General features: G+C 39.2%; 3 protein-coding genes across 6 annotated transcripts; 2 read left to right on the top strand and 1 right to left on the bottom strand.

Moving 5' to 3' along the window:
* Positions 1 to 4,682: 4,682 nt before the first annotated feature.
* On the top strand, positions 4,683 to 17,383 carry LOC115755879 (thiamine biosynthetic bifunctional enzyme TH1, chloroplastic). Of its 2 annotated transcripts, none has more exons than XM_030695454.2 (10): positions 4,683 to 4,787; positions 4,873 to 5,196; positions 5,293 to 5,367; positions 6,972 to 7,047; positions 12,212 to 12,287; positions 12,945 to 13,079; positions 13,760 to 13,824; positions 13,924 to 14,051; positions 15,285 to 15,541; positions 16,664 to 17,383. In XM_030695454.2, exons 1-10 carry the CDS (start codon positions 4,737 to 4,739, stop codon positions 17,193 to 17,195), a joined length of 1,719 nt encoding a protein of 572 aa, XP_030551314.2. In that variant the 5' UTR covers positions 4,683 to 4,736; the 3' UTR covers positions 17,196 to 17,383. The 2 variants fall into 2 exon arrangements, with proteins under 2 accessions (XP_030551314.2, XP_030517840.2); XM_030661980.2 differs by having other exon boundaries at positions 4,704 to 4,787; positions 4,927 to 5,196.
* LOC115756906 (serine/threonine-protein kinase SAPK7-like) lies at positions 6,696 to 22,088 on the bottom strand. 2 transcript variants are annotated; one of them, XM_048278440.1, is made up of 12 exons: positions 21,831 to 22,088; positions 21,657 to 21,796; positions 21,427 to 21,501; positions 21,215 to 21,316; positions 20,849 to 20,902; positions 20,670 to 20,762; positions 20,486 to 20,578; positions 19,145 to 19,249; positions 18,955 to 19,053; positions 18,255 to 18,604; positions 11,705 to 11,721; positions 6,696 to 6,708 (listed from the first exon to the last, which is right to left on the bottom strand). In XM_048278440.1, the coding sequence occupies exons 2-10, from the start codon at positions 21,774 to 21,776 to the stop codon at positions 18,281 to 18,283; spliced, it is 1,065 nt and encodes a 354-aa protein (XP_048134397.1). In that variant the 5' UTR covers positions 21,777 to 21,796; positions 21,831 to 22,088; the 3' UTR covers positions 6,696 to 6,708; positions 11,705 to 11,721; positions 18,255 to 18,280. The 2 variants fall into 2 exon arrangements, with proteins under 2 accessions (XP_048134397.1, XP_048134396.1); XM_048278439.1 differs by lacking the exons at positions 6,696 to 6,708; positions 11,705 to 11,721 and having other exon boundaries at positions 17,825 to 18,604.
* On the top strand, positions 7,198 to 10,106 carry LOC115755880. 2 transcript variants are annotated; one of them, XR_007198286.1, is made up of 3 exons: positions 7,198 to 8,525; positions 8,843 to 8,936; positions 9,965 to 9,983. XR_007198286.1 is itself a non-coding variant. In XM_030695456.2 (2 exons), the coding sequence occupies exons 1-2, from the start codon at positions 7,481 to 7,483 to the stop codon at positions 8,866 to 8,868; spliced, it is 1,071 nt and encodes a 356-aa protein (XP_030551316.2). In that variant the 5' UTR covers positions 7,198 to 7,480; the 3' UTR covers positions 8,869 to 10,106. The 2 variants fall into 2 exon arrangements, 1 of the variants encoding a protein (XP_030551316.2); XM_030695456.2 differs by having other exon boundaries at positions 8,843 to 10,106.
* Positions 22,089 to 23,103: the final 1,015 nt, after the last annotated feature.

The following is a 23,103-nucleotide window of genomic DNA, read 5'->3' as shown; positions in this document are numbered from 1 at the left end:
GGAAGAGAGAGAACATTTGTCAAAAGGGAAATTTTACTACCTAAGCGTTTGGCGAACCAGCTGGCATTTTATTGTTAGGAGGAATGCAGGGGATTATCCTGTTTGGGATTTGAGTTTAATAAAAAAAAATGGAACTCCATGGTCAAATTTCTGGAGACTCTAAAAAAAGATGAGGTTTGTGATGATGTCTTGAACTTTTTTTGGTGTTTATATGAAAGTGACTTGAACAAGATCGCATATCTTGAGAGAAAGAAACTTTGTGAGAACTGGCTTCAAAATGATATTTATAAGGTCACGTAGTCTTCATTTTGTCACATATTTGGCCATGTATAATTGCAGGGTAACTCCTAAAACTTGTGCACTTGGTGCAATTGAGTATTAAAACATCTATTTCATACATTTCTAGTCCTGAAGTTTGTAACTTTTGGTCCAATTGAGTTTTTTTGTCGACGGAAAGAATGACTCAAAATGCATCGAAATTGCAAGTTTTACAACTTAAATAAACAAAGTAAAATATTTGGACTTAGCTGCTCGAAGTTAACAAGTTTTAGGACTTGTCTTGTAATTATCCCTATTTGGCATTCATGGTGTCTGCTGAGTTACTAATGTAAAAAAGATACTAAGTCATACTTAAAATTTGGGAAAAGTACAAAAAATGCCCTCAACATATTTTATCCATACCAATTCAGTCATCAACCTTTTAATTTGACCGATTTTGCCCTAAGCCTTTTTATGTTTTGTCAATTGAGTCCATATGACCAATTTAGGCTAGAAATTGCTAATATTGACGTATGCCAATTCACGTGGCACAACCGGTGCCGACATGGACAAATTTTTCAAATTTTAATTACTTTTGAATTCTTTTATTAATTTTTACATTTTTTTTCCTTCTCTTTTTTTTTTTCTTTTTTTTTTCCACTGTGGCCAGCGAGAGTCGTTGGAGCTCATCGGCCACTAGGCGAGAGGTAGGTGGCGGCGGCCAAGGCCAACCTCGCCATGGCCGCTTTTGTCCATGGCCGGCGAGGCCGGCCTTGCCCGCACCTGCCAGCATCTCGCCCGACGAACGCCCGTTGGCTACGGGCAAGGCCGTCTTCACCCGCTGCCAGCTAGGTCATGGCAAGGCTGGCCTCGGCCTTGGCCGCCTACTCCTCACCTAGTGGCCGGCGAGCTTCATCGACCCTCGCCCAATGGCGAGCAAACTTTAGCGACCCTTGCCGACCAAAGAGGAAAACCGAAAAAAATTAAAAAATTATAGAAAAACGATCATGTCAATACCAGCCATGTCACATAGGAGACGAACATCCACATCATTAATTCTAAGCCCAAATTGGTTAGATGGACTCAATTGAAAAAAAAATGAAAAAGTGTAGGACTAAATTGGTCTAGTTGAGAGGTTTATGGCTGAATTGATATTAATGTAATAGGTTTAAGACATTTTTTTTATACTTTTTCCAATCAAAATTCAATTATGAAACTCAATACATAGATCAAATCAGGATAATAAGAAATAATATAATGAGTGTAGAAACTATATAGAATTTGCAATTCCCGAAGTAAACAATCTAAAATTGTACATATGCAAAATCTGAATTGGCAAGAAAAATTGAAATTTTAGCTGCTTGAATTATATACTGAGGACCTCTTTAAAGGATGACATAAGTATTTTGGTTTTTCTTAGAGCCAAACCAAGGAATTTTTTTTTTTTTTTAACTTTGCGTATGAGCAAACTTATCTTGATGGTCTTGTTCCGACTAGACATAGCATACCTCCAAGGACAGATCCAAAGTATGAGGATTCCCCCCTAAACTTTCCGGGAATTATCTTTATGCTCCGCAATTTTTCACAAGTTACTTTTTGCGCATCGCCACACATATCTAATCTAGTTGAACTTGTAATTCGAAATGAAACCAGGTCCTTCATGAGAAAATCAGTATGTAATATTAAGATAGATCCACAATGAAAAAGGAAGGAGGTCTTATTTCATGAGTCATGCATTTCGCAATAGTTTGGACCCCAAAGAGCAACTATGACCTTTCTCAGGAACATTTGAGCAAAAGGTTATCGTCACATGTGTGTTCTTGTACTCTTTCTCACAGACAAAAATGATCACCCATTTGAAGTGTGAATTCGTGTAATAGCTAATTATCAAGTATAGATTGATACGATAAATTTACGTAAGAAGATGCAAAATAACTTCTTGTTACGCGACATTTGGCATGCTCGTGAGAAGATAGTTATCTTTGTAGCCTCGGGTTGGCATGGTTGGTTGGGGTATTGGTGAACTTTTAGCTTAGATATTGAAGATCACGCATCTTATAAAGTGTATCCGGACCATTTCCGAGGTTCATCCGTATAACCTAAAGGAAAATGCTTCTATGACAGCGCTGTCAGTTATTTCTGATCATAGATCCACGCACCATCACTGCTTGTTTTACATAAAGTACTCATTAATTGAAAATTTTTAGGATCAGAAATAATGACAGCATTGTCAAACTGTTAGCATAGCAGTTCCCTAAGCTAAATGTCTAGACTTCATTAGTCCGTGGATGTTAGAGTATTTAAACATTGAAACATGTTTTCCTCTAAAAACATAAATTTTTAAAACAGTTGATAACGATCTCATAAAATTACATGATAGGATACAAATGAGGTATGATGTGTCTCCAAGCCAAAGTCCCTGTGTGCGTGCCCATGAGAAGACATCTTTCCTTGAACAACATTTGAAAGTCATTAATAGTTGGTTGAAAATATTTGAACTCATAACATATTACTATGATATCATATGAGATTTAATGGGATCACTATCAAATATTCTAAGAGTTCAAGCTATTGGACAAAACAATGGCTTAGTAAGTATTCTATTATGCTACATGATTGCTTGACGGCAAGACAGGCGGTCCACAATGGTCAGAAGAGGCGACATGACGATACCGACACCAGATTTCGATTTGCTAGATGTTTTTTTCTATACTGAATCTCACTGAAGAATGAAGGGAGGGTCCAGTTCCAACAGTTTCTCGCGAACGGAGCCCGACTTGTCCATGTCATATGGGCCATGCTTTTCTGGTTTCGGACAAGTTTGGACGTGCTTGGTCTTTCTCTAAATAGCTGTTCTTTTGGCCTCGCGTGTACATGATTTCAGGAGCACGCCTCCTCCTTCTCCTCCTCCTCCTCCTCCTTCTTCTTGTTGGTTTTTTTTTGTTCAAAAATAACATTTTATTTAATTCACTTTCTCGAAATAGAAGCCGGAAATATTGTAATTCAACTACAAACTAAAATGCATCTTACGTAATTTTGAAACAAAATAAGCTCAAGATAACAAAAGAAATTTGAGTTACACATTCAAAGAACAGATATATGACTTCTTCATACTATAATCGATGGTCAATCACCGAATCCGTCTTTAGTAATGAACACACACCGAGAACTCCATCTGTTACTACGACTTTACTTTTCAGCGATGCGCCCCTAGTTTTGGCATGTCCAACACCATTACCAAGTATAGTAAAAAGGTTGAACGAGCATGGATTTGATACAAACGAGCTCCTTTTATCTTCTTTAAAACTAGATTTGTTCAACAATGAAATTTGAGGAGAGCGAAATCCCGAAAACATACATACAAAAAATTTCAAATCTAAACTAAATAGAGATAGAAATTTTCCAAATATGAGAGAGAAAAGTTTTCGGATCTAGGCTAAATTAAAACCAAGTTGGAAGAGAAAAGCAAGGATTTCCGGAAAACGTTCGAATCGAGGAATTTGAAGACGCTTCGTAATTCGTTTCGGGGCCTTTTCAAACACGTTTCAACAAAGGTTATAGGGTGGCCCCGCCAGATTTCTTTGTTTTGGGCGAGAATTTTTATGCTTGAAAAACGTTTCTCTCCCACAAAAAAAGATCTCTCGAAAATGTTTTTTTTTCCTGCTTTTCACTGTTGGATGACATCTAGAAATATCTCCTCGATAGAAATTATTTTCTTGATTCACGGAGTTTTATATCTAAATTCGAAGCGAAAATCCCTTTTTAGATTCACCTCGACTTCGACCGCCAACATTGACTGTGCCGTATGCTCAAAGGCGGACCTTGGGCAGCGGAGAACACTTGGGTCTCCGGCATTAGGCCCAGTTAAACTTGAGTTTTTGGCGCCAAAGGAGCATTTTAGCGGTTAAAGCGGGATTTTAAAAAGTTTTCATGGGCAAGAAAGTGAACTGAAAATATCATCAATACTTGGAGAAATCTTTTGGGAAAATACAAAGAAATCAATTTTTGCTCAAATTGAAAATTTCATTCAAGAAAAAAAAAAAATCAAGTCAATTTCCTTAAAGAGCATTGCATTTTTGGTGCTCATTAATGGCTTGGGTGCAAAGGACTTGATAGGGTCCGGTGGCCCCGAGTCTCGCTGCCAAAGACTCGAGTTCGGGCATTGGGTCCTGGCTCCTAGGATGGGGACTCGGGTTCGACCTAGACGATCGAGATGTCAGATGGCAACGATGAAAGATCGAATTGAATTTAGAAAAATAATATTGCGATTATTGATAAGTAGAAATGATTTTCACCATTGATGGATTGACCCAATTTTCCCTCATTTTTATTTTAATTTCGAGTTTTTTTGGCTTTTCGTTTGGCTCGTTGACTCATTTTTGTTAAGCGTTGACCAATTAGGTGCGCCCATTCACGGGCCTCCGGTGATCGGACGTCACATAAAGCCCGCCTCGCTGTCCCCATCCATTCTCTCTTACATGGCTTTCTCTGCAACTCTCTCCAGCAGCGTCTCCTTCAACCTCGACGAGGTAACTCTCTCTCCCTCTCTAGTCACTGTGAATTCGTCGTCTTCGTGTGCGATTCTGCAATGTTGAGTCGAGGCTCGCTTCTCAGAATCACTTGCGCTTGAGTGGTCCTCATCCGTCCCTCTCCCGGGAGGAGCTCCAGTGGTTGCGCGGCGCTTCGGCTTCGAGCTTGAGGTCGTCGTGCTCGAGGAGTGGTCGGATTCGGAGCTCCGGGGCAATGAAGGCAGGCGGTGCGCCGGCGGCCAGCGAGCGCGCCGTGAAGGCGAAGGTCCCTCACGTCTTGACGGTCGCCGGCTCCGATTCTGGAGCTGGCGCGGGGATTCAGGCCGATCTCAAGGCCTGTGCGGCTCGCGGAGTGTATTGCTCCACTGTGATTACTGCGGTCACTGCACAGAATACTGTTGGCGTTCAGGTTTGTGCTTTTGATGTTTGTTTGTCGAATTCGGTGGCACTGTTTTTGATGTTCTCTGGTAGATGCTTGAGTAGAATAATAAGGTCGAAACTGCAGGGTGTTGACAATGTGTCGGAAGAATTTGTTGCGGAGCAGCTGGAGTCCGTGCTCTCCGACATGCAGGTTGACGTGGTAAGCAGAAGTTGATCGCTGCAAAAATCAACACTTTTGATTGTACCTTGTGGTAATGTGCTTACACGGTTTTGTTGAAGTTTCTGGTTCAGTGTTCTTCTTTTTCCCTCTCTTTCGCAGCTTTTGGGTATAGTGAAATGGCAGTCTTTTAATTCCAGAAAAATACATGTGTGGAAATGAAAAATAACAAACTTTAATTGAGCTACGTTGAAGAAAATTGTATTTCATGAATCATTTTCGGGGAGCTCTTTTAACATTTCAAGTGTCTTGTCATTCTCACTTGTCACTGAGTTTCACTTCGACCTAATGGGACAGAGGAACAAACCCTTGATGAATCGGAAGAGTCCTTTAATCTCCTTTGGTGAGGAGGCTCTGAAGAATTTAGGTCTAGCATGTGGCAAGTATAGTGGGTGAAACGAAGTGGCTGGGGAACTGGCTAGTTGACGAGTGAGTGAGTTTATTATTCTATGAAGCTGATTTTTAAATGACAATTTTCTAGTTTCTAGGTCTATGGGAAGAAGATAAAGTTATTCACCTCTGGCTTTTGAGGGTGCAAGAGTTGTCCTTGAGGTGGTCTCTTGTCATCTTTGGCTAGGATGAGAAGTCCTTGTAGGCTTGTGAACTTGTGAAGTTTTTTGATAGCTGTGAGTGCTTTGTAACATTGTATTGTATGATAAGGGGCTTGACTATTCAGAGCCTTCTTGTGGAATGTCATTTAAGAATCCAACTTTTTCGTGACTATGGTTTGGGGATGTTTAATCGATATGATGACTTAATTATTGAACGCTGATTGGTCCATTTTACTTGCTTCTGTTGCTTGATAAAGTTTCAAGTCTATTTGGGTTGTGTGCCCTGCTTTTGATATGACATCTAATTTTTTATGTTCTTTTCTGTTGGAAGTTCATAGGATGAAGCTTTTCACTTTCACTTTCACTTTCAGTTAGAATTGAAGAGAAAAGACAGATGTCATATTGTATATATACCAAAGTATAGGTATAAAACTGTTATCCTGTTTTATTTGCACTATTTGTATGTTTTGAGAAATCCATAATCCTAGAAGCTTGAATTTCTTTGGATGCACTTGGTCAATAGAGAAAATAGTAAAAGCAAAAAAGCCACTGGACAAAGAGCCAAATCTCATAAGATGAGTCAAAACTACCTGAAACAGAATCCTGAGCTATTAACGGGGAAGACAATAAATTATGAAATTGTAAGTTGGTTTTCAAATCTAATGAGAGAATGTGATCATATAGATGTAAGTAGCTGATTCGAGTTAATGGTTATGTTTAGTTGGAATCCTAATCTCTTGTCTTCCGAGATATCATAATACAACATATAGAGCTTTACAATTAGACTCACACTCAAATTCCACATAATATAATTTCTTAAGTTATTTAATCTTTCACTTATATTTGGAGGAACCAAAAAGGTCAATTACCAATCTATCTAATTATGATCCAAATTACTTTCATTATGGATTCTGTAATGCTAATAGTGATCGTTATGCATGTTGAGAGCAATTTTTTTGTTCATATGATATTAACGTAAAAGTGAGATTACTTTTTTCTGAGGATATTAATGCTAGGTGTAACTTTTGTTAATAGGTCAAAACTGGCATGCTTCCTTCAGCAGGCATAGTTAGGATCCTTAGTAGCAGTCTCAACAAGTTTCAAGTTCAAGGTATGCATCTGTTGTAAAAATTGCTTAAACATGTATATGCAATCACAGATATATTGGTGTTGAAATGGCTGAGATTTTATTCTCAAAATCAGCTAGCTATCTAATCAGTCCTTAATTGATTTCTTGTATCACTAATTGATTTCTTGCATTTAATAGTTGTCCAATTAGTCCTATTAGTTAGCTGTCATATTTGCAGAGATTGTGAGAATATTAGATTAGCCTAATTAGGAGGAATAGTTGTCTATTTCCTTTTTCATTGTATACTTCCTTTTATGACCTTGTACATAACTCCTATAAGAAGGAGTCCGTAACCTTTTGGAAAAATAAGGAAAAATATATTTCCTCAGATACATCTTCATGGTATCAGAGCCAGGTTGAAACTCTGGCAAACCTTCATTAGTCTTGCGCTCTTTGTTTCTACCTTATATTCACCATGTCCGATAAAACCTCCGAGAATATTCCTACTCCCAGCAACATGCAATCTTCAGAAAAAACTCCGACACACACTGAATCTCACCCAATTCAGATCACTACGATCAAGCTGAATGGTGATAATTTTCTTCGGTGGTCACGATCAGTTCGGATGTATGTCCGAGGGAGAGGGAAGATGGGATATTTGATTGGGGATAAAACCGAACCAGCAAAAACAGACCCGACTTGGGCTGTTTGGGATGCTGAGAATTCAACGGTGATGACATGGCTGGTGAATTCTATGGAGGAAGAAATTGGAGCCAATTATATGTGCTTTCCCTACGCTAAGGAATTGTGGGATAGCGTAAATCAAATGTATTCTGATTTGGGGAACCAATTCCAAATCTATGAGCTGAAGTTGCAACTCAGTGAGATTCGGCAAGGAGACGATACGGTCACAAAGTATTTCAATGTCTTAAGAAGGCTGTGGCAGGATCTTGATCTCTTCAACAATTATGAGTGGCGGTCCGTTGAAGATTTCCAACACCGTAAAGAGGTAACTGAGGCTGATCGTATTTTTAAGTTTCTTGCAGGCCTTCGTAATGAGTTTGATGAAGTTAGAGGGAGGATACTTGGTAGACAACCCTTCCCACCTATTGGTGAAGTCTTTTACGAAGTTAGAAGAGAAGAAAGTCGGAGGAGTGTCATGCTTGGTAAACCCAATACCGAAGCAAAAGCCCCTGCTGGAGGGCATTCTGATGCCTCAGCTTTGGTTGGTTCTGAAGCAAATGTTGGCAAGTTGAGTTCCACTACACGCAGGATAGATGAGAAGCCTCGTGTGTGGTGTGATCACTGTAATAGGCCCCGACATACTCGGGAAACATGCTGGAAAATCCATGGAAAGCCAGCATCGTCTATGAGAGGCAGCAAGATGGGAAGCAGAACCTATCCTTCGGCCAATGAAGCTGAAACTAATCCATTCAGCAGGGAGCAGATTGATCATCTCTTGCAACTACTGAAGTCTAACTCAGTCCAGGGTAAACCAACAGCATCTATTGTCCAAAAAGGTAGTAACGCAAGTGCTCTTTCTGGTTTTTCTACTGCTATCACTTGGATTATTGATTCGGGTGCCTCTGACCACATGACAAGTCTTCACTATTTATTCAAATCCTATTCTCCTTGTCCGGGTAATAAAAAAATCCGAATAGCCGATGGTAGTTTCTCACCCATTGCAGGGAAAGGCTCTATAAAAATTTCAGATTCTATAGACCTTATGAATGTCCTACATGTTCCTAAACTTGCTTGTAACCTTTTGTCTATTAGCAAATTGTCTAAAGATTCCAACTGTCGTGTCATTTTCTTTGACTCCCATTGTGAATTTCAGGAGCAGATTTCGGGGAAGACGATTAGCGGTGCTAAAATGGTCGATGGTCTCTACTACTTTGATGAGTCCGTCTTCAATAAAAAAGCTCAAGCGTGCAGTACTTCCTGTTCATCTCCTGTCCAAGAACAGATTTTACTATGGCATCATAGACTAGGACATCCTAGTTTTGAATATTTAAGGCATTTGTTTCCGTCTTTATTTAAGGGTGTAGTTTTGTCATCACTTCATTGTGAAAGTTGTCTTCTTTCTAAAAGTACTCGAGTCTCTTATACTCCGAAACCCTATCGTGCATCCAAACCTTTTTACTTAATTCATAGTGATTTTGGGGTCCCTCACCTATTACTACAATGACCGGAAAAAGATGGTTTGTGACTTTCACCGATGATCACACACACTTGAGTTGGGTCTATATGATGAGTGCTAAGTCCGAAGTTGAAAAATTGTTCAAGGATTTTTATCACATGGTCGCAAATCTCTTTCAAACTCAAATCGGTATTTTGCGTATCGACAATGGCAGAGAATTTTTCAATACGTGTTTGGGGACTTTTTTGAGGGAAAAAGGCGTACAACACCAATCCTCTTGCCGTGACACACCCCAACAAAATGGTATTGCTGAAAGAAAAAATAGGCATCTTCTTGAAGTAACTCGTACTCTAATGTTTTCTATGAATGTTCCTAAGTACTTGTGGGGCGAGGCTGTGTTGATTGCATCATATTTAATTAATCGAATGCCTACTCGAGTTCTTCGATATATCACACCTTTAGAGTGTTTCAAAAAGAAATTTCCAACAGCCCGTATTCATTCAGATTTGCCTTTAAAGGTCTTTGGCTGTACTGTTTTTGTTCATTTACCTGCTCCCTTCCGATCTAAGCTTGATCCTAGAGCTGTAAAATGTGTTTTCATTGGATACTCTCCAACTCAAAAGGGCTACAAGTGCTATGATCCTCAAACCAAAAAAACCTACGTTAGCCTTGATGTCTCGTTTCTTGAATTACAACCTTTTTTTCCAAAAAAATTTCTTCAGGGGGAGCGGGATAGTGAAGATAATTTTTTGGGTGTATCTCTTCCTAATCCAGTCCCTATTCTGACTCCAGCTGAATCCATTCTTTCTCCTGTGTCAGCCCAAACACCTTCTCTGCCAAAAAGTATTGATGTTTCAAAGACGGGGGGAGAAAAAGTATTAGATTCTGAGTTTCAGGTTTATTCTAGAAGAAAGACACTTCAAACGGCAAGAGACCATCCTATTTTGGAACCGCATCGATCCGAAGCCCCGAAAGATGCCTCCTCTCATCCTTCCGGTAATTCTGATCCTATTTTACCTCCGATATCTTCTTCTGATTTGAATCCTTCTATCCTTGATATTCCTATAGCGCTTCGAAAAGGGGTAAGGTCTTGTACTCAACATTCTATTGCAAATCATGTGTCCTACCAAAAGCTGTCACAAAATTATAGAGCTTTTGTTGCAAATCTATCTCACATATCTGTTCCTAGAAACATTCAAGAAGCCTTGAGTGATCCAAAGTGGAAGCCAGTAGAGGAAGAGATAAGGGCACTTGAGAAAAATGGCACTTGGGAGTTAGTTGATTTACCAAAAGGGAAGGAGATAGTTGGCTGCAAATGGGTGTTTACAGTAAAGTGTAAAGCAGATGGAAGTGTTGAGAGGTACAAGGCCGGACTTGTGGCAAAGGGATTCACACGAACTTATGGAGTTGATTACCATGAGACATTTGCTCCAGTTGCTAAGGTAAATTCTATTCGAATTTTATTATCCCTGGCTGCTAATTTTGATTGGCCTTTACATCGATTGGACGTCAAGAATGCTTTCTTGAATGGTGACTTGGAAGAAGAAGTCTTGATGGATATGCCACCTGGTTTTGAGGAAGAGGATGGCAAAAAAAGTCCGTAGACTAAAGAAAGCGTTGTATGGACTGAAGCAATCGCCCAGAGCATGGTTTGAGCGGTTTGGGCATGTTATAAAGAGACTCACTCTTGTCAAAGTCAAGGAGATCACACCCTGTTCTATAAACACTCAAAGGATAGTAGAATTGCTATTTTGATTGTTTATGTCGATGACATAATATTAACAGGAGATGATATCAATGAACTAGAAAATCTAAAAAGGAGTTTGGCCGTTGAATTTGAAATTAAGGACTTGGGTACTTTGAAGTATTTTCTTGGTATAGAAATTGCAAGGTCTAAAGAGGGTATATTTGTTAATCAACGCAAATATGTGCTCGATTTGCTAAAGGAGACAGGTTTACTTGGGTGTAAAGTTGCAGATACACTTGTGGAACCCAACCTGAAGCTAGAACCTGCAAAGATTGAAGAAGTAGTGGATCAAGAACGGTATCAAAGACTGGTTGGGAGGCTGATTTACTTGTCCCACACACGGCCGGATATAGCCTTTGCGGTGAGCATGGTAAGCCGGTTCATGCATTCACCAGGTCCAAGGCATTTTGAAGCAGTTTACCGGATCTTGCGATACTTGAAGGGATGTCCCGGAAAAGGTTTGATGTTCAAGAAACGGGGACATCTACAGGTAGAAGTATATACTGATGCAGATTGGGCCGGGAGTATTTCGGATAGGAGGTCTACTTCTGGTTATTGCATTTTCGTTGGTGGTAATCTTGTTACTTGGAGGAGTAAGAAGCAGAATGTGGTGGCAAGAAGTAGTGCTGAAGCCGAATATCGATCTGTAGCTCTTGGTATGTGTGAGGTGATGTGGATTAAAAGGATTCTAGAAGAACTGAAGCTTTCAGATTCCACGCCAATGAAGGTCTACTGTGACAACAAAGCAGCAATTTCAATTGCACATAATCCGGTCCTCCATGATCGTACAAAACATGTGGAGGTGGATAAACATTTTATTAAAGAAAACCTTGACAGTGGACAGGTTTGTATGCCATATATTCCAACAAATGAGCAGGTTGCTGATATACTTACTAAAGGGCTACATAAGAAGCAGTTTGACAGATTAATCAGCAAGCTGGCGATGGAGGATATTTTCAAGCCAGCTTGAGGGGGAGTGTTGAAATGGCTGAGATTTTATTCTCAAAATCAGCTAGCTATCTAATCAGTCCTTAATTGATTTCTTGTATCACTAATTGATTTCTTGCATTTAATAGTTGTCCAATTAGTCATATTAGTTAGCTGTCATATTTGCAGAGATTGTGAGAATATTAGATTAGCCTAATTAGGAGGAATAGTTGTCTATTTCCTTTTTCATTGTATACTTCCTTTTATGACCTTGTACATAACTCCTATAAGAAGGAGTCCGTAACCTTTTGGAAAAATAAGGAAAAATATATTTCCTCAGTTACATCTTCAATTGGCATTTTAGCTGACTGAATTTGTGTGATTGAAGGCAGCTTTAGTAGTTGATCCGGTAATGGTGTCCACCAGTGGAGATGTTCTTGCTGGTCCTTCTGTTCTTGCTGTGTGCCGGTATGTTCAAAACCGAACTTTACATACGAGTATTATATAACACATAATTTGGAAGAATCTGTGCCTGTCCATTCATGAAAGAGATGGAGATGATCTCAGCAGTCCTATGGAGGAGAGATAATAGACATTACGCCTTTCCTAACTCATCTATTTTGCATTCTGTCTAAGTACCAGATATCTTCACTATGCTAGCCTTTTCTTGCAATCCCTGGTGGGGAGTGGGTGTAAAGACTGAGAATTGCGAACAATCACCATTTCATGGTCGTGGAAGAAGAGAGAAGGTTGCTAAAGTAAATACATTGAAGGAATGAATATCATTCATAGATGATGGACTGTGATACTGGGTATGAGCAAGATGAGAGAGGCCGTCTAGGTGGAGATAGAGGAGTCGTCTTAATATTGGAGATTATGGAAGGAGAGAAGAATCTTTAGATTTTGGCTGAATGAGAGAAAAATCAAATTGGACGAGACATAGTCTAAATAGTCAGAGTTTGGTTCTTATGCAAAAGTAAGGGTAGTTTTTTTAGGCAGGGCCTCTCAGTTGTCTCTTTCTTTTTACTGTTGGAGCTATGCAGAAGCATGCAGTAAATAGAATCATAAGCCACTAGTTTGGCTGGTAGGAAACTTGGGGAATCACTAATTTTGATTCTGATACAGAGAAGTGCTTCTTCCTATTGCCGATATAGTTACCCCAAATTTAAAGGAGGCATCTGCTTTACTTGGGGGTATGCAACTGGAGACAATTGCTGACATGCATTCTGCTGCGAAGTTATTGCATCAAATGGGGTCAAGGTTATTTTCTTCAAGATATTTATGATATTATGAAATGTCTGTATTCAGTTTCCAATTTCTGTTATAACTTCTGGAAAAACACTTTAAATTGAGGAAGACTGAAATGGTTTGGCAAAACAATCAGCTGCTTTGGTGAGTACAAATTGTCAATACACATATTCTTTAGTCTTGTTGTCGTCTGAGGACAAATCATGCTCATAAATATCGAGTATAATCTGTTGTATCTCATACATACCATATAAACACTCATTGCTCCAAATATTAATCCTGAGGAAACTCCTGAATAATGCTATATCATCAGAATATGGTTATGACTATTTGCTGTGCTTGCGAATAGGTGATATGCCTCTTGCAGTTGGAACTTTCAGATATTGCCCGAGTAATTCCCACAGTTTGTTCTTTTAGCTGCAACTTTAGCAACTTTGCCTAAGCAAGTTGGTGGCGTTCGTGTATGAAAAAAGGATGCTCCTGCAATTACGCTTATAGAATTGATTTTTTCTCTTTTTAGTTGGCTATGTGCAAATTCATTATTTCAGTATGATGGACTTCTGACTTGGTTGTTCCCTGCAACCACTGTACATTTATTTCCAGGATACAGAAAAGGCAATTCAGACTAAAGATTTCCCGAGCTGGAAGAGAACTTTTTTCTACTTTTAACTATTTACCTACATTCTTTACAGACACGTGCTTGTCAAAGGTGGCGACCTCCCTGGATCTTGTGATGCTGTTGATGTTTTCTTCGATGGTCTGATTCTTGAAGCTCTTGTATTGGTAGTCTCTATACTTTCAGGCGTGCGAGTCCTTTGCTATACGAACCAATCCTGTTCTCTGGTATGTCTTGCAGGTGAAAGATTACATGACCTGCGTGCGCCTCGTGTGAAAACTCGTAATACTCATGGCACTGGATGTACTTTGGCATCGTGTATAGCAGCTGAGCTGGCAAAAGGTTCTCCTATGCTTCCTGCTGTTCAGGTATCACATATGCTTGAGAAATTCTAACTGAGTCTCCAACTTTGCTTCCATTTTGTTGCTAACTCATTGAGGGAATGCCACTTTCTAGGAATCCAGTATTTCTTGGAGACCATTGTTCATACTTGCATGTTGTTTTTGTCAAGTAATTTGTACCGGTGTATATCTCTGGGGTGCTGGATGCCTCATCAACCAGTAGAAGGCTACAAGCCCACTTTACATTTTTGAAGGGTAGCAGCAGCCATAGCTTTTTCCCTTGCCCCGTCATTAATAGTTTCAATAACTAACATCATAAAACTATCTATAAAACAATCAACTCGAAAATCTAAATTATGAGATAAGCTGGTGTAGTAGAAATTGCAAACAGTACGTTTGAACTGCCTTTTTTTAATTTTTTTGAATTGATTCAGCTTTTAGTTTTAGCTCCTTAAGTTTATAAGATAAGATTTTTGCTAAGTCGTTCTGTTAATATTGCAACCTCTTTTTCGAAGCAGAAAAGATTGTCCTAGAAGCACTACCAAATAGGCTTTTGTTTGCTAAAGTCAACAAGTGGAAGTTGAGTACATTGTTTTAGGCTTGCTACTATAGCATATAGGGCACAGTGATGTATGACAAATATACTTGTGATGTGTCTAGGAGAAGAATACTGTAAGAGTGTATTCTGTATGCGCAAAAAGAAGGTTATTTTACATCCATTGTTTTGTGCATATGTGAGATATGTCAACCAATTGTATATTCTCTTCAGTCTTGTGAAAGGAGAAAGTGAAGCTTGCATTCTGAGGATTAGAAATCCGTCATGATGTAAGGATAAATATCCTAAGCCTAGGGAGATGAATCTATGTGCTAGTTGCTTTTTATTCTTGATAGGTAGTTGGTAGAGGGAGCTGCATAAAGGAATGCTTATGGATATCATTAATTTATTTTAATTGGGTACATGATATCCATAAAAATGGGTTCCAAGGGAAAAATGTGCTTATAAAGCATACAACTTATGTGATAGTACAAATTACATTCCTTTTGGGAACGATATAGAGGATTATGAGAACTCAGGTGGGCACTGATTACCCATGAATGGGAGACAATGGGGTTGGTTGATTGTGAGGGAAATGCAGTGCGGGATTCAATTTGCTTAGAGATTGAAAAGTTCAAAGAGTAAATATAAGGGGACCATTTGTGGAGATTAAATGCAAAATTTTGGCATCTACTTATGAGCTTTCATTTCTTCAAAATTGACAGGTTGCCAAACGCTTTGTTGAGAATGCCTTGGACTACAGCAAAGAAATAAGTATTGGGAAAGGACCTCAAGGCCCTTTCGATCATTTTCTGATGTTGAACCGAAAGGTTCATAATTTCAGGAAGAAGATGATCCTAGATCCGAGTGATCTGTTCTTATATGCTGTTACAGATTCTGGGATGAATGGAAAGTGGGGCAGATCTATTGAAGATGCTGTTAAAGCTGCAATTGAAGGAGGTGCAACCATTATCCAGCTGAGGTTTGTGCATTTAAACTTCATGCCTCATTGCCCTGCATGATTCTTGTAGCATTTCTTTCATATCTAGTCTAAACAACATTACCATCAAGGTCCAAGAAGCATTCACAGGAATAACTCTGTGGACCATCCCAGGCTTTGGGTTTTGCACGATTTTAATGAACTGTGTCTGTGCCCAGTGTTGTGAGAAACTATCCAGTCCTATGTACAGGTTGGACATTTGAATCAGCATTGTTCATCGTCCTGATATAAGGCTCTCATCCGTCTATGTTGATTGAAGAGAATAAATTATTGGACAGTACTTGTTTCAACATCTCATGTGAAGAGATACTGGTTCTAACCAATAGAAAAAACAAATTTCAGTGGTATTGTCGCGAAGTATATAAAATAAAGCTTCAAGATTGATGCCTCTTAAAAGCACAGGTTTCTGTAAATAGTTAATGGTCTTGTCCTTCCAAGCCATCTAAATTTGCCATTTGGCTTTTATTTTAAGTACTTTGTTCTGACTCAAGGGCGGTAAATCACATGTTTGGCCTGTGTCTTTAAATCTTAATTGAAAATTTTCGACTTAAGAAGCTCCCATATTCTGAAAAGGTCAAAAGTTTTGATAGTCCTTGGTGGTCAATGCTGAGCTTGTTTGGCACTTGATGTATGCTCACTTGAGGCTGAGGTGATCAGAGAGAAATGGCACTTGAGAAGCGTTTTATGAAAATCATCTGTATATGAGTCTCAGAAGGAGAGAAAAGGAAGAGAACTAAAGATTTCTTTCAGGATGCTAAATATGGGCCCCAAAGTGGGCAGTAGAGAAGAAATAACTTTTGAGGGAATATTCAGTTGTCCTTCACATTCCTTATAATTATCCAATGAAAAGTGAGGGTTAATTAATAAGTTTTACTTCCTTTTCCTTTTTTCCTCAAACACACAGGTCGAAATACTAGTGAGATGTCAATATGGGTGTTTGGTTGAGTGCTTGGAGCTGGCTCCTTGTCATCTTAGGATATCATATGCTTCAGGCAGTCATCTTTCTAAATCATGATTGGCCATAAAGCCCATTCGATGGGACCTGCTTATGATAAGAAGATATGACTATGCTCTCTAATTTGTGATTTTCCTTACCTTTTTCAGGGAAAAGGATGCTGGGACGAGGAACTTTCTTGAAGCAGCTAAATCCTGCATGGAAGTATGCCGTTCCCGGGGCATTCCTCTACTAATAAATGATCGCATCGACATTGCTTTAGCTTGTGACGCCGATGGGGTCCATGTCGGTCAATCCGATATGCCTGTTCGCACTGCACGTGCCCTTCTTGGGCCGGAGAAGATCATCGGTGTATCATGCAAGACACCGGAGCAAGCCCAACAAGCATATATGGATGGTGCCGATTATATTGGTTCTGGAGGCATATATCCGACAAACACAAAGGAAAACAATCTGACTATTGGCTTGGAGGGGTTGAAAGCTGTTTGCTTGTCTTCTAAGTTGCCAGTCGTTGCAATCGGTGGAATCGGCATATCAAACGCACATTCAGTGATGGAGCTTGGGCTGCCAAATCTTAAGGGAGTAGCGGTTGTGTCGGCCTTGTTTGACCGGGAATGCATCTCCACTGAGGCTAGAAAGCTTTATGAGGTGCTCTCGAGGACAGCATCAGAGGTGAAATAAACATGCAAAACAAAGATGCAGGTGCAGGATATATCCCTGATAATGAAGTTTTCCTTGTGTATTTGACCAAGGCTTTTGCCTTCGGTACATATTCCAAGAATTATGGCGGAGTAGGTTTTACTGTCCTCGTACGAGGATGTGAAAAGAACAATATGGTTTTGTATCTTCATTAATTTATATCCTTGAAGCATCAGCTGTACTTGTTAAGCCAGGTACATCCCAATGCTGATTGTTGACGAAGAGCATTATTTGCTGCCGACTTGACATAGATTCGTGGAATTTTACATCGGGAGCAGGTGATCAATGTTGGGACCTCTTGTTGAGAGAGAGAGAGAGAGAGAGAGAGAGAGAGTACACGAGGTGCAAGCATAATTTCAAGAAACGATAATTGTTACAAACTATTGCTGCCGTCGAAACACAAACTTGTAACCACCATTTTTGCCTAAGAAAATCTGACTAGATCGACAAAATCTATTAAGACATGGTTCAATGTACATCTGTTGTGTCCAAGCAAAACTCATCCTGCCTTTGAACGTCATCTGACTAACCACGTTTTAACTCACTTTACCAAAAGATGGAGGCATTTGGAGATTTATCCATTGAAACTAATCAAGTTCTACAAGCCAAAATTGAAGTAGGATAGAACCCCAGTAAAGAATGATCATGCATGCCACCGCTTTAAAAAGCAACAGAATGTACAGAAACACGGCTTACTCTCCTAACATCTGCATCGCTCCTGCGATGATGATCGATAACGGTACACAGGATAGGATATCTATCCATACAAAGACTTCATATTCTTATACCTATACCTCCACATTGTACTAATTTAGACACCAACATCTGAGACAAAAAAAAGAAATGAAAGTGACTGTTGAACCTATGCTTTGTGCCTACATGTCCAAACTCGGACAATCTACAAACTCTATGGAGTTGTTTTTGAATTCTTTTCACCAAGACCATAAGCAAGCCTGAAAACCTACATACATTTCCGACACCCAACTTTACAAAGTAAACAAATTGGACCCAACAGACAACAAAGACCGGATGCCAAAAAACAATGAGGCCCCCAACAAAGAATAGATTTAGGTGACCTGAAATTCTCCACTTGCTTGTGCCTCCTTCACTCTCTTCTCATACTCATCTTCTCCATCTTCCTCCAAGTCTTCTTCTTTCACGTCTCCATCGTCTTCCTCTTCTTCTCCTGCCCAACCAAAGCCTGAAACTGTTCTGGAAGCAGGAGGGGGGACTTTGGCCTCTTCCACAATTTTCATGATTTCTTCATCACTTTGAAGGCAGACACCCGGGTTTCCTCTCCTGTAATATATGGCTTGAGCTACTTCTGTTAATTCCCTCGGTAAATTCTTGAGGAACCATGGGTGACTTTTGATTTCTTTGATAGTGATTCTCTGGAAATAATATCACAGTAACAGTTACTAGTGTGGATGCATGGGCTGTTGATACAATTCATATCTTCACAGAAAAGTAATAACCCGATCTCTCCTCCCACCACCAAGCTTGGCTTTTTTGTTTCCTTTCTTTATCTTTTGTTATAGATTAATCCAGCATCACAAGTTAACAGATGAAGCAACAATGCCTTGTGGCCATTATAGAAAGCCTATGACAGTCAAAACAACATGAAGAATGTATGCACGGCCTGACGCATGGTTCAAAAGGAAAGGGAGATTCAAGGAAAAATGCTGACATTCAACAGTTTAACTTGATTGCTACTAAAAGAACATCTCCCTAATTTACGTACCCTGGATGGACTGGCAACAAAAATGCGAGAAAGAAGGTGTTTACAGTCTTGAGTTATGTGAACATAGTCAGGGATATTATACTGAACAGCCACTATGCGCTGCGAAAAGAAAACATGTGTGTCAGTTTAACCAGCACGAAAAAGGGAAATGGTACACATCAACCATCTGCCAAAAAGAAAGTACACTCACGTTGATAGTTTTCCTAAAATTCTTTGGGTCTTGAGGGTCTTCAAATGGATATGCTCCAACCAACATCACATAAAGAGTCACTCCACAAGACCATACATCTGCCATCTGCATATTCAAGGAACCAACGAGACTTATCAAAAAATACAATTCTTCTTTTTGCCTCATTGCAGAAACATTTATCGCACAACCGGAAAAAACGTGGACAGAAAAATTTACTTTCCAAAGCGCGAATTCTCATCACTCTATCTTGAAGCAGAAAATAGACAGAGTTTGCTATTCATGATTTAGAAGAATATGGACAGTATTTTCTGTCTTAAGAGTTCCCATTTAAACACCAAAGTGACAAAACATTTTTGTCTTTAATAGGACATCTTGGAGGACATAAGGTTAATTCAAGATATCAGAATTCTTCTTTTTTACTTGATTCAAAACAGTTTAAGTTAATCCAAATGGGCGAGCAACTTCCTTTTCCTTCAGTTTCCAGTCCTTCATTCTCTTTCGAGGCAGTCTTAATACCACAAAATGCGAGGCATCCAATCTTAATCCTAACCTTAAAATGGATTGCAAAGGAGGAAAAAGCTAACAGCGCGCTATGATGATCAACTGCAATGATTTTGAGGAGAAAAAAGATAACAAAATAAATGCTACAAAGTAGACTGGTTCTCATCTATGGCAAGCAGAACTCTCACCAAGTGAGCCATAGACAGCACCTTTTGCATATTATGGATTCAGAAGCAATAGGAGATGCAAAATAATATAGGCCATTTATAAGCAGCATAATTGGCATATCATGGATTGAGGAGCAACTGAAGATACAAGATGTAAGGTCATTGGCATTGCGATAGGCAGGACACATCAACCTACTTAATGCTCAATCTGCAGATCTAATAACAGATTTCATGAATATGAGATTGTAAGTTTTGAGTCCCACAGAAGAGATCAAAGACATCATAGCTGGGTGGTTGCACTTTGGCAAGAATTAGCATTCCAGCAAATGAAATACAAACAGAGACTGCAAAAGGTCATTTGAAAGTTAACATTACGTGATGGATGACCTCCATCCGCGAGACTCCTGGTCATATGCTAATACAATTTGAGAGCAAGAAGCACGAGATGGAATAATCTAGAGAAGATTGCTTGCTCACCCAAAACATGAAAAAAAGGATTGCAGGACTCTTGAAGCTGCAGAATAATATCCTAGTTCACTATAAATTGCAACACAACTGGCAATTGTGAAGTGTCACACATCCATACACACCTTCAGCACAAGACCAAATGAAATCTTGAATCAACGAGGTGAGCTATATATCACTGTGGAACTACTTCCCCTCTAAAACATACCTTGCCATCATATTCCCTTCTAGCGAGAACCTCCGGTGCAATGTATGCTGGAGTTCCAACTGTCGATTTGGGTCTTGAATGCAGAAGGGATGACTAGACATGCATGGACAAAGACGAGGAAAGTTAGCGATAGGATTGGAATAAACATATGGGCACTTTTCATCCATCTTCATTTATAAGTTACCTTCGAATAACCAAAATCACATATTTTCAGACGAGGTGCAGGACTACCATCCAGTAGAGTATTTTCCAGCTTCAAATCTCTATGACATATTTGCTATAAAGGAAATACAGGATTAGAAATTAGTTTGAAGCTACGGCAGAAAGACAGTGTCAACAATGGCAACTTCACATTACGCTCACCATGGAATGGCAATAGCTGACCCCTGAGATGAGTTGCTGGAAGAAATACCTAGCCTGCGTGAATTAAAAAAAAAAAAAAAAAAAAGCCAATCTCGAGTTTAAAATCACATGTACCAAGCTTATCATAATCTCCAAACAGGAGGACAAACTGGCCTTCATTCCCGTTCAGCCTCATCTGAACTGAAAAGTTTTCAGCTTTCGTTTATTCCTTCAGTTACTGAAGCAATTAGCGACACAAAATCTATGTTCTAAGGTGATTTTGTTTGGCCCAGCAACCCAACTTTGCATCATAGCCATTGATAAACAGCCTAAACATTGTAGATTAGTTAAGTTAAAACACCTAAATCAAGAAAGTATTTAGCAGACCTCATCTTCACTAAATCTCCCTGCATTGCAGATCCTCTCAAACAACTCTCCACCAGCTGCATATTCCATCACGATAGCGAGATGAGTAGGAGTCAGAACAACCTGCATCATTCGATCATCGCTTCAACCTCATGCATTCAAGTCACCCACTCCAAATTCATAACAAAATGCTCCACAAAATGCCCAAGAAATAAGCTCAGTCACAGACTGACCTCCTTGAAGCGAATGATGTTAGGATGGAGAAGTGACTTATGATTCATAATCTCTCTGGCCACATTTTCATCAATCTACAATCGAAAACGAACAAAATAACAATCAAATCCAATCAGCAAGCTCGAACAATATCCAAGATTTGATTTTTTTTTTTTTTCGAGCGGCGTACAAAAGAAACCCCGAAAACTCAAAAAATTATAAGAGAGAACCCGAACACACAGGCGCACACCTTGTGACCTCGCTCGATGTACTTCATGGCGACGAGCTCTCTGGTCTCCTTGTTCCTCATGAGCCTGGCCACCCCGAAGTTGCCAGATCCTATGTCCTTCACCAGCTCGTACTTCTCCATGCTTAACCCACCACCAGCTACCTCGATCGGCTTCCTCTTTCTACCTCTCTGTCGAAACGAAACGGATCCGAATCCGTCGATCAAAACCACGGTAGTTGCTTCGAGCGCACTCCAAGACCCAGATCCCAGAAGAGATCCAAAGGCTCGTCTTGCTTGCTCACCAAAGCCCAGTGACCGAAGCTCAGAGAGGCGTGAATCGAAAGGGGATGAGATGGGGTTCAGATCTTCAGCTTGGATTTGAAGGAGAAAGGAGGAGGAGAAGAAAAAGAAGAAGAAGAATAAGGTGATAGAGAGAGTAGCACGCTCTTCCGACAGTGAGATTTTGAAGGAAAAAAGAAAGTGAGCGAAATCTTTGAAGCAAAACGGTGCGTTTCGCAGAGAGAGAATGAGGAATGTTCTACCTTCTACGCCTAAATCCCAGCAGACGGCGCGTGCGCGCGTGGGGAAGGGGACAGAGTTGCTTATCCACATCCAACTTGATTTTTTTAATCCCACTTTCGTTATATCAGCAAAACAAAAACAAGCGTACATGATTGATTATTACAATTTACGAACTAAAAATTCTAAATCAAAATGTTGCAAATAATAATGCGGAAGAAAGAAATTTCTTGTATCTTTCCATGTACGAAAAACAGTGCATGGAATTAGAAAGCATATTTATAGAGTTTGTTAGAGGATTATTTAAGGAAATAAGATAAATATAATATCAAATATGATCAATCAAAAATATGCACTATTAAAAGAGATATATGCATAATTCTAAAAGATATGTTGAATCAAACTAAATATCCTAATATTCCGAACACAAAACTCTCTCTCTTACCTTTCTTTGACCTAAATCAAACATCGTCGCAGGTCGCCTTCTTCTTGAGTCAGGACTTCTGATTGATGGTTGGTGCACGAGATGCATAATATTAATTTAATTATATCAAATTAAGTTCGATTATTAAGATATAGTAAGCACACAATCATACTTAAATTTTTGAATTTTGAATCTTTATGTGTGATAAACTTTATAATTTTTCTTTTCATAAAAGCCCTTATGGCAAAAAGTTGACGTGCATCTCTATGTAGGAATAACAATGTCGTGTTGTTAGATGTGTCAAAAAGGGTCAAAAATTCATATTTTAACTCATATTTAACCCGACAAAAAATACATAGTTAATAATGTGGATAATAAATGGATTATATTTAATTTTAAAAATAAGTTTAAATGGGTCATAAATAAGGTTATTTAATAAGTTAATGGATCTTAAATGTTACTCAACAATATAAGTTAAATGGATTTTAAATGGGTTATCTAGTTATCTTAAGTGAGTCATAAATA

The sequence above is a fragment of the Rhodamnia argentea genome, chromosome 5 (assembly GCF_020921035.1).
Source record: "Rhodamnia argentea isolate NSW1041297 chromosome 5, ASM2092103v1, whole genome shotgun sequence".
NCBI lineage: Eukaryota > Viridiplantae > Streptophyta > Magnoliopsida > Myrtales > Myrtaceae > Rhodamnia > Rhodamnia argentea.
This window is presented reverse-complemented; position numbering and strand designations above follow the sequence as displayed.